The sequence below is a fragment of the Octodon degus genome, unplaced genomic scaffold, assembly GCF_000260255.1.
Source record: "Octodon degus isolate 3935 unplaced genomic scaffold, OctDeg1.0 scaffold00105, whole genome shotgun sequence".
In the NCBI taxonomy this organism is placed as follows: Eukaryota; Metazoa; Chordata; class Mammalia; order Rodentia; family Octodontidae; genus Octodon; species Octodon degus.
Window position 1 is genome coordinate 490,530 of NW_004524681.1, and position 12,383 is coordinate 502,912.

The window sequence follows — 12,383 nt, forward strand, 5'->3', positions numbered from 1 at the left end:
GCCCGATGGCGCTGAGCGCGGGCGCAGGGGCGCGGGCTGGGGGTCTGGGGTGCGCAGAGCGCGGGGTGCGCGTTGCGTCGCGCAGCGCCCTAGAGCCCGCTGTGTTCCTGGCTCCCGCGTATTGACGCGTCCCTGCGCCGGCCCCGGGCAGAGAGGACCGCGGTCAGGTGCTTCCGCTCGCGTCGAGGGGTCCTAGGACCCGAAACAGAAGCTGCTCCTGGGATTTGTAGTCGTGGGTGCAAGGCGGCGGGGAAGGACCCCAAGCCTGCTCTCCACGACCCGTCGAGGCAGGACTGCTGCTCTGCTCGGAGCGCAGGACCAAACCTGCCTCGGTTTGTTCTCGGATCCTTTTATCTTTGGGAGGGTGCCAAGGCTGTGGATGTGCTTGGCTTAAAGCATGTCCTCTGTTCTGATGAAAATGTGTGTTGGTTGATTAAGCAATCTCCTGTCCCAGTTAGACAGTAAGGACCGATTAGTCACGCGTTTATCCAACAGTTGGTAGTTCTAAAAAAGTGAAATAAAAGTTTCCTAATCCGATGGCCTCGATCGCCCACTGAGTACAAGCAAGAGTTATCAACTTTTCAGTCTGTTGTTTGCCCTTTAAATACCTAGCTGGTAATGCGAAGAACCAGACCCCCCCCCCCCAGCTGTAAAAGGACAGCTAGAAAAATGCAAATTTGTAATTTGTCACAAAAGATAACACACTTTCCGAAAAAGTAGGTGCTCGGGGCTCCAGAAACACTTCAAGGCAAGAGGAAGTAACATGCTTGTTGGAGCTTTGCTAATGATTTCTTGTAAAATTAGACTTTTACGACTTACTCTGTTCAAGATCTTTTTGACAAGCTTGTAAAAGTAGCAAACTGCTTGTGCTCATGAGTTTTCCTGAAGATTTTGAAACTAGCAGGGAACTTGAGAATTCTTACAAGGGCTAGAAGTTGTTTAAACTCTGCTTTTGACGTGGATGTGGTAAAAGGTGACTTCTCTACCTTGTGGCAAAGGCTTACCGGAATTTCTGTAAGTTAAACTAGTACAGAGGGTTAGATGGCATCCTTCACTTGGATGTGCGATTATATTTGTATAAGAAGTAACTTCACACCTGTGATTCTAGATATACCTTTCTCCCTTTCTTCCTGTAGGTGTGTGGTGTTTTACTGAACTGTTTTTTATAAGAGAACCACAGGATGTAACTGTCACAAGAAAGGACCCAGTCTTCTTAGATTGCCAGGCTCATGGCGAAGTTCCTATTACGGTCACATGGTTGAAAAATGGAGCAAAAATGTCTGAAAATAAACGGATCCAGGTTCTTTCTAACGGCTCTCTGTACATCAGCGAGGTGGAAGGCCGGCGGGCCCAGTCTGATGAAGGGTTCTATCAGTGCTTGGCAGTGAACAAATACGGAGCCATCTTGAGCCAAAAAGCACACCTCACCTTATCAAGTAAGTGTGGTGGTAGTAGTCTCAACGTTTTCCAGGGAAGCATTTGGTGATTTCTTGATATGAAGAGCATAACTGTAAAATCACGCAGGTTAACAGCTTTCCTGGGATAGCTATTGATGGAGGCATGTGGAGAGGAGGACAGATTAAGGTGAGATGAATGACACAGAGTCAAAAGGAGTTAGGAAAACCAAGCGAAACAAAACCCGTAGAAGTAGCTTCACATAAAGTTCGGGCCGCACCCTAGAAAGGTTTAGCTAACACAACAGCAGCTGTCCTGCAGTCTCGTCTTTTGGAAATCAGTCATGAAAGCAATCGCAGGTAAATCCCGCTTTGTAGGCGACCCTGGTCTAGGTCTTTCTCCGAGCCCAGCCCCACGTTTCTCCAGCTGCTTTTAGGCCACACAGGTTGCTTTCTGATTGCAAAGGGCCTCAACCACCACTCTCCAGCCTCTTCCTTCTGGGAGAGCCCCGATTATGGCCTCTCCACATTGTGCCTGCTGGACTTAAACCAGGCTGCTCCTCTTCCCCAGCTTACCATCCGGTTTGCTGTCCAACAAGTCCCTTTGTGCTAACAGCCAGTCGAGGCCCTGTGAGGAGGTACTGCGTGGGGGCCAGGTGAGGAGCTGCTGGCTTCTGCTGAGGTGGCCCTCTCAGGGGGTTGCACACTGCACCTGTCTTTGGCAGGTTACTTAGGTGTTGACAGACAAAACAGAGTATCTTACAGAGGCTTTCTAGGCATCCTCACTGCATGCTTTTGTTAATTCACAAAAGATAGATTTTGCATTGTCCCTACAAATTGATCAACACATGAAAACAGGAAAAGGGAGTGCGTGAAATAAAAAGGCATAATCTTTAAGGAATAGTTTCTTCAAGAGGTGAACAATGGAAACTTGGGCTATTGGCAGAAATCTCACCTATGACTTTATTGTACCAGTTCAAGACATAATTATGCCACTCTCATATTAGTAATTTGTTTCATTGGTACAATAATGATTAATTGGAGAAGATAAACTACAAGCAGAGATTTCACACTGTGCTTTTTTTTTTTTTTTTTTTTTTGGGTGGAACCAGGGATTGAATTTGGGCCTTTGCGCTTGCCAGGGAAGGGCTTATTCCACTGAGCCATCTTCCCGGCCACAAGCAGAGATCTCAGAGAAATTTCCAATTGAAGCCCCACCACCATTTCTGCCAAAGAATATGTAAACTGGAAGGATTTCTAGAAAATCTTGCTTTTTCTTCTTTCTCATTGATGTAATCATTGGCTGATAAACACTGCTTTCCACTCCGCGATGGCTTTCCAGCCCAGAACTCTTCAGGACAGTGTGCCTTTGATCTTTAAGTTCTGTTCATTTAATTTTTGTCTAGAGTGAAGGTGCTCTCCAGTTCCAGCTTTCCCTTCCACTTTTCCAGGCTGGGGTGCCTGGTGTTTTCTGCCCAGGAACTGTAACTTCGAGGCCCCTGGGGGGAGGGGCTGCGGGCCAGCCAGGGAGGGGGATGGGACGGGCAGGCCTTGAAAAGATGAAGCATTTGTCACGGCACATGTTGTTTCCGGGACCTCCGGAGAAGAATCCTTGGGCTTGCTTAAACTCTTTTGAAAGCATCCGCAGCTTTCTGATTTTTCATACATAAAGCCTGAAAGGTGTGTGATGATACATTTACCAAGCAAACGTAGAACCTCGTATGTGCTTATCATGTGAAAGACCCAGCACACACACATACGAAAGTACTAGCTTGAAAAATCAATTCTTGGATTTTTGTTTATGAAAATTTATGATAAATGCTTAAATAGATGGAAGTCATTTTGAAGTGTATAGTGGTGAAGGATTTTCATACTTCACATTGAAACCCTAAAACATTGCTTTGCTGTTAACTACAAACTGCCCACATTTTATTTAGCCCTAGGGGGGTCTTGTGCTGGGAAAACCCAGTCAGTATTACTGATTTAAGGTAGAAATGCACAGGGGCTTAGCTTTTTTAGAAATACGAGTTTCTGGGATTGTGGATTGATACAACTGGCTCAGAGCTGAGAGGCAGTTCCTTGAGATGAGGGCTCCAAGCCCTTTCTTCTATCTTCAGGGTAAAGATGTTATCTGGCGTAAACAGGAAGAGAATAGGCGTTAAGTGGACATTCTGGTGTGGGGCTTTTAAAAGCTAGCTCTTCTAGTCATTGATAACAGCAGGCTAAAGTATGTTCTTTTATTTTTTCAGAGATGTAAACAAGCATCTCTTTTGGAGTAGAATGTACCAGCACATACCTGAAATCTAAAATTTCAATCTGCAAACTGTAGATTTTTAACACCCAGGCAATCAAGTCTTGGTCTCTAAACTTAGGAACTAGAAGCTGAAAGTTGTACTCTGGGCAAGAATTCCATTATTCATGTGTAAATTAGGAATTCACAGGGTTAAAAGGTTAGAAACTGGCCAGGATGAGGTTTACCCTTGTGATAAAGAGCAGATGACCCTCATTCATTGGCCCCCTCTTTCATGTGGCTCCTCTGCGAAGTCGGTTATTGCCACGAATTGTTCTCGAGGAATGCAGACTGCAGACGTGAGCGGGCCTTCCCTCGAGTGTCACCCTGGAGCCGGATCTCCTGGCGAGTCACAGCCCTACGTGGCAGCGAGGCTCCTCCCGGCTGAGCCCGCTGCCTGTTTTTCATCTGAGCACAAAAGAGCCCATCCACTTAGGTTTTGCTAAGGCGTCCCATCTTTAAGAGAAAATACAAGGTTAAAGTAATATTTAGCTTTAAAGAAAGGTTAATCCTTTTCATTGATTGCCATTTTAGCTGTTTTGCGTTTTAATGTCATTAGAACAGGCAGGGGTAGCTGTGGACTCCCCTTTTCTAGGCGCATACACTGTAAGAACAAAGTATGGAGCTGTTCCCTTTAAATGGAAATCGTTTACAAGTTTAGCAAGTTTAACAAGGATTCTCTGTTATATAAATAAATTAGTTCAGATATTTTAGGAATAAAGAACTGGACAACTTGACTCTTTTTTCTTAATGTTGAAATAAGTACGTTTCATGGGAAAACATTAGTGTGCTAAAAACGGTCTCGGGTTTCAGCAAGTTTAAATTAAGATAAGAGACATTTGAGAGAAACAGTGAGGAGGAGGTGGTGGGCTGGGCTCTGTGATGTGTAAAAGGGCTGCAAGCCGCGATTGAGCAGGAAGCCCGTTGTTTATTTCCTTTCCATAAAAGGTGGAAATTGAAGTCTTAGGACAGAGGGAAGAGGAGCACAAAGGCAGCCCGACTTCTTAGTTTGTCAGGAATAGTTCACTTGGGCAAAAAATAGGTTGTACACGAACATTAGCAGCAGAAAGGGCATCAGAATTATTGTAACATTCTGGTGCTATGTTCTTTCAAAATTTTTCGGTTAATTTTGGCATCAGTCAAATTGTTTAAGAGGTACATTTCTGTAATAACTTTATTTTCTACAGTAACTTTAAATATTTTCCATTAGTAGGATAGATTATTTTGCATGAAAAGCTTTTCACTTAATTAAGTTAAATTGAAACTTCAGGGTTTAGTGAACAGCTCTTTTGTGGGTATGGATTTCTGCCCTGAAGAGCGAATTTCTAAAGTATAATCCAGAGCTGATTTTGAAATTTGATATTAAAATACATTAAAAATGTTTTTAGTCATGTTTTAAAAGTGTGGGGGGGGGGGGCTGTGCATGGTAGCAGATACCTGTAATCCAGCTCATGGGAGGCTGAGGCAAGAGGATTGCTCGATTTGGAGGCCAGCCTGGGCTACACAGTGAGTTCCAGGCCAGTGTGAATTACACAGCAAGACCCTGCCTTAAGAAAAGGAAGGAAGGAAGGAAGGAAGGAAGGAAGGAGGGAGGGAGGGAGGGAGGGAGGGAGGGAGATAGAGAAACATGGCTAGGGAAGCAGTAGTATGTTGCAAAGAGTAATAAGAACTAGGAGACCCTAGCCTAGATTTGTAGATTTGTATTAAAGGTCATGGACCTAGAGCAGGCAGTTGTGCTGTAGGGTCTCTGTTTAGTCACTGCAGGAAAGGACAGTCTCTCACATGTTTGGGTTGTTTGCCCCAAATTAAGCTGGTAGTGGTCACGTGTCCCAGCGGCTGGCACAGAAGGAAGTCTTGAGTTTGGAAGCAGAACCGAGGGGTTTAGAGAGACCAGTCTTCAACACTGCCACGAAGTTCAGTGGACACTTTGTGGGATCCAAGAAAAGCCGCCACCATGAGGGACAGTGTGGTTTGGAAGTACCTGCGTAACTTAAAATCACTCATGTCAAGGAAGCAAAAGGTGCACGCTGGCTCCACGGGCTTACATCCAGCCCGCTTAGTTCTTAGAGTCTGCCTGCTGTCAGTCTGTCCGCCTGTTTTCCCGGGGCCTGCGCCCTCCAGGGTGTGGAGCCACCCCGCACCTTGCTGTGTGCGATGGCGTCTCTCGGGGCACTATCACCCACCTCTTACTCCTTTCAGAGTTGTTGGCTTCTTTGAGCAAGCAGGCTCCATCACTGGGTAGAATTTTGTTTGTCTTTAAGCTGAACGTATGTATTTACTTTGTTTTTGTCCAGCTTCGCAGGGAGTGGGAGGGGCTCGGCCTTCTCAGCTCTCTCTGGTGGCTGCACAGGCCAGTTGCTGCCCGGGGTTGTTAGTACTGCTCCCTGTTCAACAGCTGGGCCTATTGATGAAGTCCAGAGCAGTTGTAAAGAATAGCAGAAAGCAAATCTTTTAAGTAGAGCTTTAGGTTGAAGAAGTATTTCAGCTAATAAATCACATGCATTTGAAGTTACTTTTCTTTTTTCTTTTTTTTTGAAGTTACTTTTCTGAAAACCATGATTTTTTGTTGTTGTTGTTGTTATTGGCTAAGTCTTTGAAAGAACATCTTTAGCTCTCATCTCCAGAGCTCCTGAGCAGATGACTTTCTGGCTTTTAAACTGCTAATTATTACTTACATGATAAATAACGGCATTGGGTGATTGTGTTTTATTCTGGATCCTACTTCAAATTTAAAAACAACTATGAAGATTGAGATTTGCTAGGAGAAATTGTAAAAACTGCCCACAAACTAAGTTTTCACTGGTAAGTCTGCCTTCGTGCGCTGAGGTTCCCCTGTCCAGAGTCCTTATCAGCGTGCTGTAAAGCTATCCCGAAGTCTTGGTAAACGGGGAAGGAAGAGGAGGGCAGTGCTGTAATCCTCGCAGGAATTTTGCAGCTGCCTTCGCTGGCTCCACCTTCCAGTGCTGGCAGTGCTGACCAGAAGAGGTAAAAATGGAGCAGGTCGCCTGTGGCAGGCACAGGAGGAGCCGCGTCTCCCCGAAAAGCGCTCTGATGCTAATCTGACAGCTTCCCTCCTGACTCTCACATTCTATGTTGTTTTCCTTTTCTTTTTAACCTCTGGTTCTTAGACACTGCTTTTGATGAGTCTTTAAAAGCCACATTCTTATAAACTGAGCAGATGGCATGAACTAAAAGTGTTTGTTTTTTCAGTTGGCAGAGGGCTTGCCCTTCGCTCGCGTTTGTATGTATGTGTTTTTGATAGCCGGCATTTGAGTGGGTGGATTCACCACATGACTGTCGGAGCACACATCGTTCAAGGCCCTGACTTCAAACTTGTGCCCTCTCCATTTCATTATTATTATTAGGTATGTAGTACAGGGCCTCACTACACAGATCGGACTCGTAGTGATCCTCCTGTTTTTAGCCTCCCAAGTGCTGGGATCACAGGCGCCACTACACCCAGTCTGTGTTCTCTGATTTTATGGAGGAAATGTCCTTTTTAAAGCTTGCCGAGGGCTGCAAGGAAGGCCAATATTTTGGCCCTACCCTTCTAAGGTCAATTGAGACTCAGGACATATGAGAACTTGTACTGTAACGTCATGTACCTCGGTAGTGTCCCAGATTTTCTGATCGGGAAGGTTGTGGGGCCAAAGAGGAAATTGATCAATGACGTGGAGTGTGCCTAAGGAGAGTCGCATGAGGAGAGGACACTCTCTCAGGCTTTCACAGAGAGCACATTGGCCGAGCAATGGCCGTGACTCATCCGCATGGCTGCACTGACAAGGGTTCTGCAATCTGGGGTGCAGGATCTCAGGATGAATCCTGGGGGCATTTCACTGACCTTCTCGAACCAAAAGGCTACAGCTCTTGTTGCATAGGTTCTGCTTTACCTTGGTCTTGGCCATCCAGTAGAGAGGTATGAAGATGAAATGTAGGAAGTGGAGCCATGTTGTTGTGTTGAGCTGTGGGGGACTCACATCAATAATTTCTGACATTGCCAATTGAACGGAGGACCCAATGCTATTGTGGGCTTCTGTACTCTTTTAGAGTGTTTTGCTGAGTTTACACACCTATAATATTCAACAACGGAACTCAAAAAGAAATTGGGGTATAACTATGAATGTCCATTTTGTATCTGTGTGTTCAGGGTGGTTGGGATGGATGTATGGTTGCATTCTCTTGGTGAGTGGAGTGATTTTTTCTAATGGTGTTTGTGAGTGGGATCACGGGTCTGCATCTTGTGCAGCAATTGACCACTGAGAAGAATGTATGCAGTGTGTTATTTGTTGAAGCTGTACTTTCGATTTGATTTGAAACTGTCTCATTGCTATATGTTTGTCAATGAAACTTTGAAAAGAAAAAAAAATGTAAAAAAAAAAAGCTTACCTTTGGAAACTAGATAAGCCTTGTTTATCTAGGACAGTGTCTTAGTCACATTTTTCATTGCTGGGACAAAATACCTGATACTTTCAGTCCAAGGATGAAAGGCTTAATTTGGCTCAGTCTCTAGGGATCTCAGTCCCTAGTCCGCTGGCTCCAAGGCAGGGTGGCGTGGCAGAAGGGCATCACAGGGGAGAAAGTCAGTGGCAGGGCAGGCAGGATGCAGCAGGAGGCAGAGAAGAGTGGGCCTCCCTTTTCCTTTTATGCCATCCCAACGACGAGCCTGTTGGTTGGTGCCACCCACACCTGTGGGGAGGCTTCCATTATCCACTTCCAGAATTGTGGGATGCTAAACCAAGCAGTGGACTGAGTTAGTTCCTATAGCCTTAATCCATATTCACACAGTCTAGATCAAACCACATCCTAAAAGCCACACCTGTGTTACATGAGGCTTCGGGGGAACATCCATGTACAAGCCGTAACAAACAGTGTCAAACCCACACACACAGTGTTGCTTGTTACAAGGTATGTTTTTTCTTTTTGAGACAAGGTTTTACCATGCAGTTCAGGTTGGCATTGAACTCCCTTTGAAGTCTAAGCCAAGCCTCAAGCTCCCAGTGATCGTCCTGCCTCAGCCTCCTGAGTATTGGGATTACAGTTCTGTGCACCATGTCTAGCTAGCCTTTATACATAGTATTGTATTTATTTTGTGTGTTTTTGTTTGTTTGTTTTTGGTGTGGGGAATCAGAACTGACAGCCTCATGCTTGCCAGCAGGCGCTGTGCCCGTGGTACATACAGTACTTTGAAAAGGTCATGCTCTTGCAGTAATCCTCCAGAGTACCCACTAACTGCCCTGTAATCTGCTGTGCTGCCCCAAACACAGCAGCGCTGGGTGGCTTACTTTCCCCTTACTTGACTAGCATTATGCTTCCCGTGAGATTGAAGCCACGTTTCTGGCTGTAGATGGGTTTCTCGGGTTTTTCCAGCCTGGGCACCACTGACACATCGGGCCAGAGGACTCCTCAGGTGGAGATGTCCGGCGCTCGGCATGCTGTGGCAGGCTCACTTATGGGCGTGCCAAGCACACGTCCTCTTGTGACCAAAGATCCTCCTGGGCTGTGCGGTCTGCCCCTCCACCCCAGCACCACAGGTCTTTGAAGGCAGTGGGAAACCTTACCGGCTACACCTGGGCTATTCCTTACTTTAAGTATCTCCTCCCTCCTTTGTGTTAGCAGTGCAGATTTTCTGATTAGAGAACTTGCTGAGTGTTGAGAAGGAAGCTTGTTTTGCAGCCTGCTTTGGCGCCCCTGGGGGCCCTGGTTCCCTCCACCCCCCACCCTCCCTGCTGCTCTTGGCCTCTCAGGCCTAGGGCTGTTCTAGCATTCAGTCCTTTGCCTCGGGCTGTCTGGTAGACTGAGTACAGCTATCATCTAACCTTGATCCCCCCACCACCTGCTCTGCGGGGTGTGTGAGGTACAGTGCTGGCTCCCAGACCCAGGGCTGCAGAATGACACCCTCAGAGTTTTGATTTTGTTTTGCATCTTCTCTTCTCTTGGTGTGGTGGATGGCATAGTTGAGGAGATGGGAGATTCTTGGGTGTAGGAGATTCTTTGTTGGTGATTTCAAGGAGTGGTTGGCAGAAGTCTTCTCAGCTCGCCAGCAAGCACATCAGGTCCCTTGCTCTGGCTGGGAGAAGAGCACCCCTATCCTGTGGATGGTGACAAGGAGATGGCGCTTATTGGTGACCGCAGGGTGTGTCAGGCAGGGGCTCATTTGCTGGCCAGAGCTGGCAGGCCTTGCCGTATTGTCTTCCAGGTGCCCTGCATCCAGGCTGGGTGAAGCTTGGCTGCCATCCCCTGTGAAGAGCTGGAGCACAGGCAGCAGGTGGCCGTGCAGCAGAGGAGGCTTTGAAAGTCCTGCTCCAGAGTCCTCGGACTCCAGGAGTGGAGGGGCAGGTGCCCCTTCTTCTTGTGTGTAAGGGAAATTTCTGCATCCAGGATTAGTATTTTTGACAAGATTTCCTTGTACAAGTTGACCGGTCTCAATCTCTGCTGAACACTTGTGCTTGCTGTGTCTCCTGAGTCGATACAGTGGTGAGGAGTAGAAAGGACAGGAGCACCCTCCAGTAGCCAGGCAGACAGGACTTGGTGCATCCCCAGCCTCTGCTGTGCTTCTGCTGGCGGGGTGGGGGCAGCGCTCGTCCGTGTTGATGAGGTCCGCTGTTGTTGTAAGCAGTACATATTTCCTCTGTCAGACGGGGTCTCGTCACACCGTGGAGCCACGTAAGTCTCTGAGAACTGCACAGTGGCCTGCTGACTGTGTATCTGTCTGCCTTTGCAGTTTGTGCGGGGAGGTGGAGCGCCTCCTGACAGCTTGGACTGGTTCTGACTTCAGGGTCCAGGAAGACAGGCTCCCCTGCCTGGGCCTGGGCAGGTTGGAACAGCTGCCCTGAGAGTCAGGCCGACATGTGGCTCTGCTGATGCTTGTGCGCTCTGTCATGTTTTACTTCATGATGATTTCATCTTTTGGCTTTTTTCTTTTTTCCAGTGTCACAACAGCTTGTGGCTCTGCCCACGGCCTGGGGGAGACTGTGGACCCCAAACCAGCAGGCCTGGCTGGGATGGGGACAGGAGTCTGTGGGTGGGCAAGGAGGGAGGGCCTTTATTCCACAGGGACCTGGGAGGCCTTCAGATGACAGGTTCGTATTTTTAAAATACAGTTATACCACCATCTGGAGAAGTTTACTAGCAGTTTTGTACTTTAGTAGAAACAGATTATACTGGCTCCTGGCCCCACTGATTCCTGTTAAGAATGATAAGGTTCAATTTTTCCCTTAGCTCGAATCAGCTTGGTTTCTCTGATGGATTTAAAGTAGTTCAAATTAAAATGTCAACTTCCAAGTGGTTTGAAAATAGGAAAAAGTGCTTTAATGTTGGCATTATGTTTCACTTAACAAGGGGTCACAACTTTCCTTAACCAATTTATTTATTTATTTGTTTATTTATTTACCTTAACCGATTTTAGCAGTGGAGTGTATTAACTGTTCTTACAGTGAGAAAGGTTAGCTTTCTGTATATTCAACCAAAACCATATTCACACTCTGACTTAGTGCCTTTAACATAATTTTAACTGAGGAATTTTAACCTGGGCACAACCACAGGATTACCAAACAGATTATTAAAAGTTACCCCAGTGATGGACTTCTATTTCTTCAAAGCCTACAAATACTATTACTCAAATGTTTCAGTACATTTTGAGCAATTTGTGATAATAAATGAAGTATACAGATAAAGCAGCTTGTGACATTTAATTTTCATTGATTTGAAGATCACTAAATTGAGGACTTAGAACCTCTGCTACTTAGAAAATGTTACCACTTAGCGAAGTGTGTAAGAGGAAGCCCAGCTGGGTATGGTCATGGTGGGGTAAGCCTGTAGCCCAGCACTCAGGGCCTGAAGCAGCAGGATCTTGAGTTTGAGAGAGGGACAGTTCAGCAAGATCTTGTCCAAAAAAGAACTAGGGATGCATTTCCATCAGTATGAAGATGAAAGTCTTGGGTCCAATCCCCACTGTCACCAAAAAAAGAAAAGTAGACCGGAGGAGGGAAGGTGGGCCAGCAGTGACTGATTACCAGTTACTTGGGTTGAGGAAAATGTCTGGAATTGCTAGCAGTGAGGGGAACAGAAATGTGCTGTGTGCAGGGTGACTTTTAGGGCAAGTGACTTGCATCTCAGCTATACGCATTTTCCAAGCCAGCCGTAGGCTGTCAGCTTGACCTCTTTGGTACAGTACTGTGCTTAGCTGCGTATTTAAACTCAGCTTCTACCATGGGCAGTCTCAGTCCTTTGGGGGCCCCTCCAGACACGTGGGAACCACGCTTTCAGCCACATGCCTGAGCCAGATGCCTGTGGCCCGCAAGGCCATGTTAATTCCTGCATAAAAGCAGGCCAGAATTGGAGGGAGATTATATTGAATCCTTGGTGGCGGTGGCGTCAGGCCAGAATCAAGTCCTCAATGCATAAATGGCACGTTTGTCCGTGTTTTGGATCTCTGTAGTCTTCAGTGTACACGTGTTCTGTAAATATGCTTTTTGGCAAAATTTATTCTGAGGCATTTTATTCTTTTAGATGTCTGTATGAATTGAATTATTTTTTAAGTGTACTTTTTTCAAATAGCATAGCTATAGTGTATATAAATTAACTGCTTAATGTGTATCGATCTTTTTTTCTTTTCAAAGTTTTATTGATAAACATATAGCAATGAGACAGTTTCAAATCAAATCGAAAGTACAGTTTCAACAAATAATACACTGCATATA

General features: G+C 46.1%; 1 protein-coding gene across 1 annotated transcript in view; it reads left to right on the forward strand.

The window, feature by feature from the left end:
• The first annotated feature begins 5 nt into the window (after positions 1-5).
• The window catches only part of Prtg (protogenin), a 98,339-nt gene continuing 85,961 nt past the window's right edge, over positions 6-12,383 (forward strand). Inside the window, exons 1-2 of the mRNA XM_023724055.1 lie at positions 6-118; positions 1,966-2,050. Coding sequence (XP_023579823.1) covers positions 6-118; positions 1,966-2,050 — 198 coding nt within the window. The remainder of the gene's footprint in view (positions 119-1,965; positions 2,051-12,383) is intronic.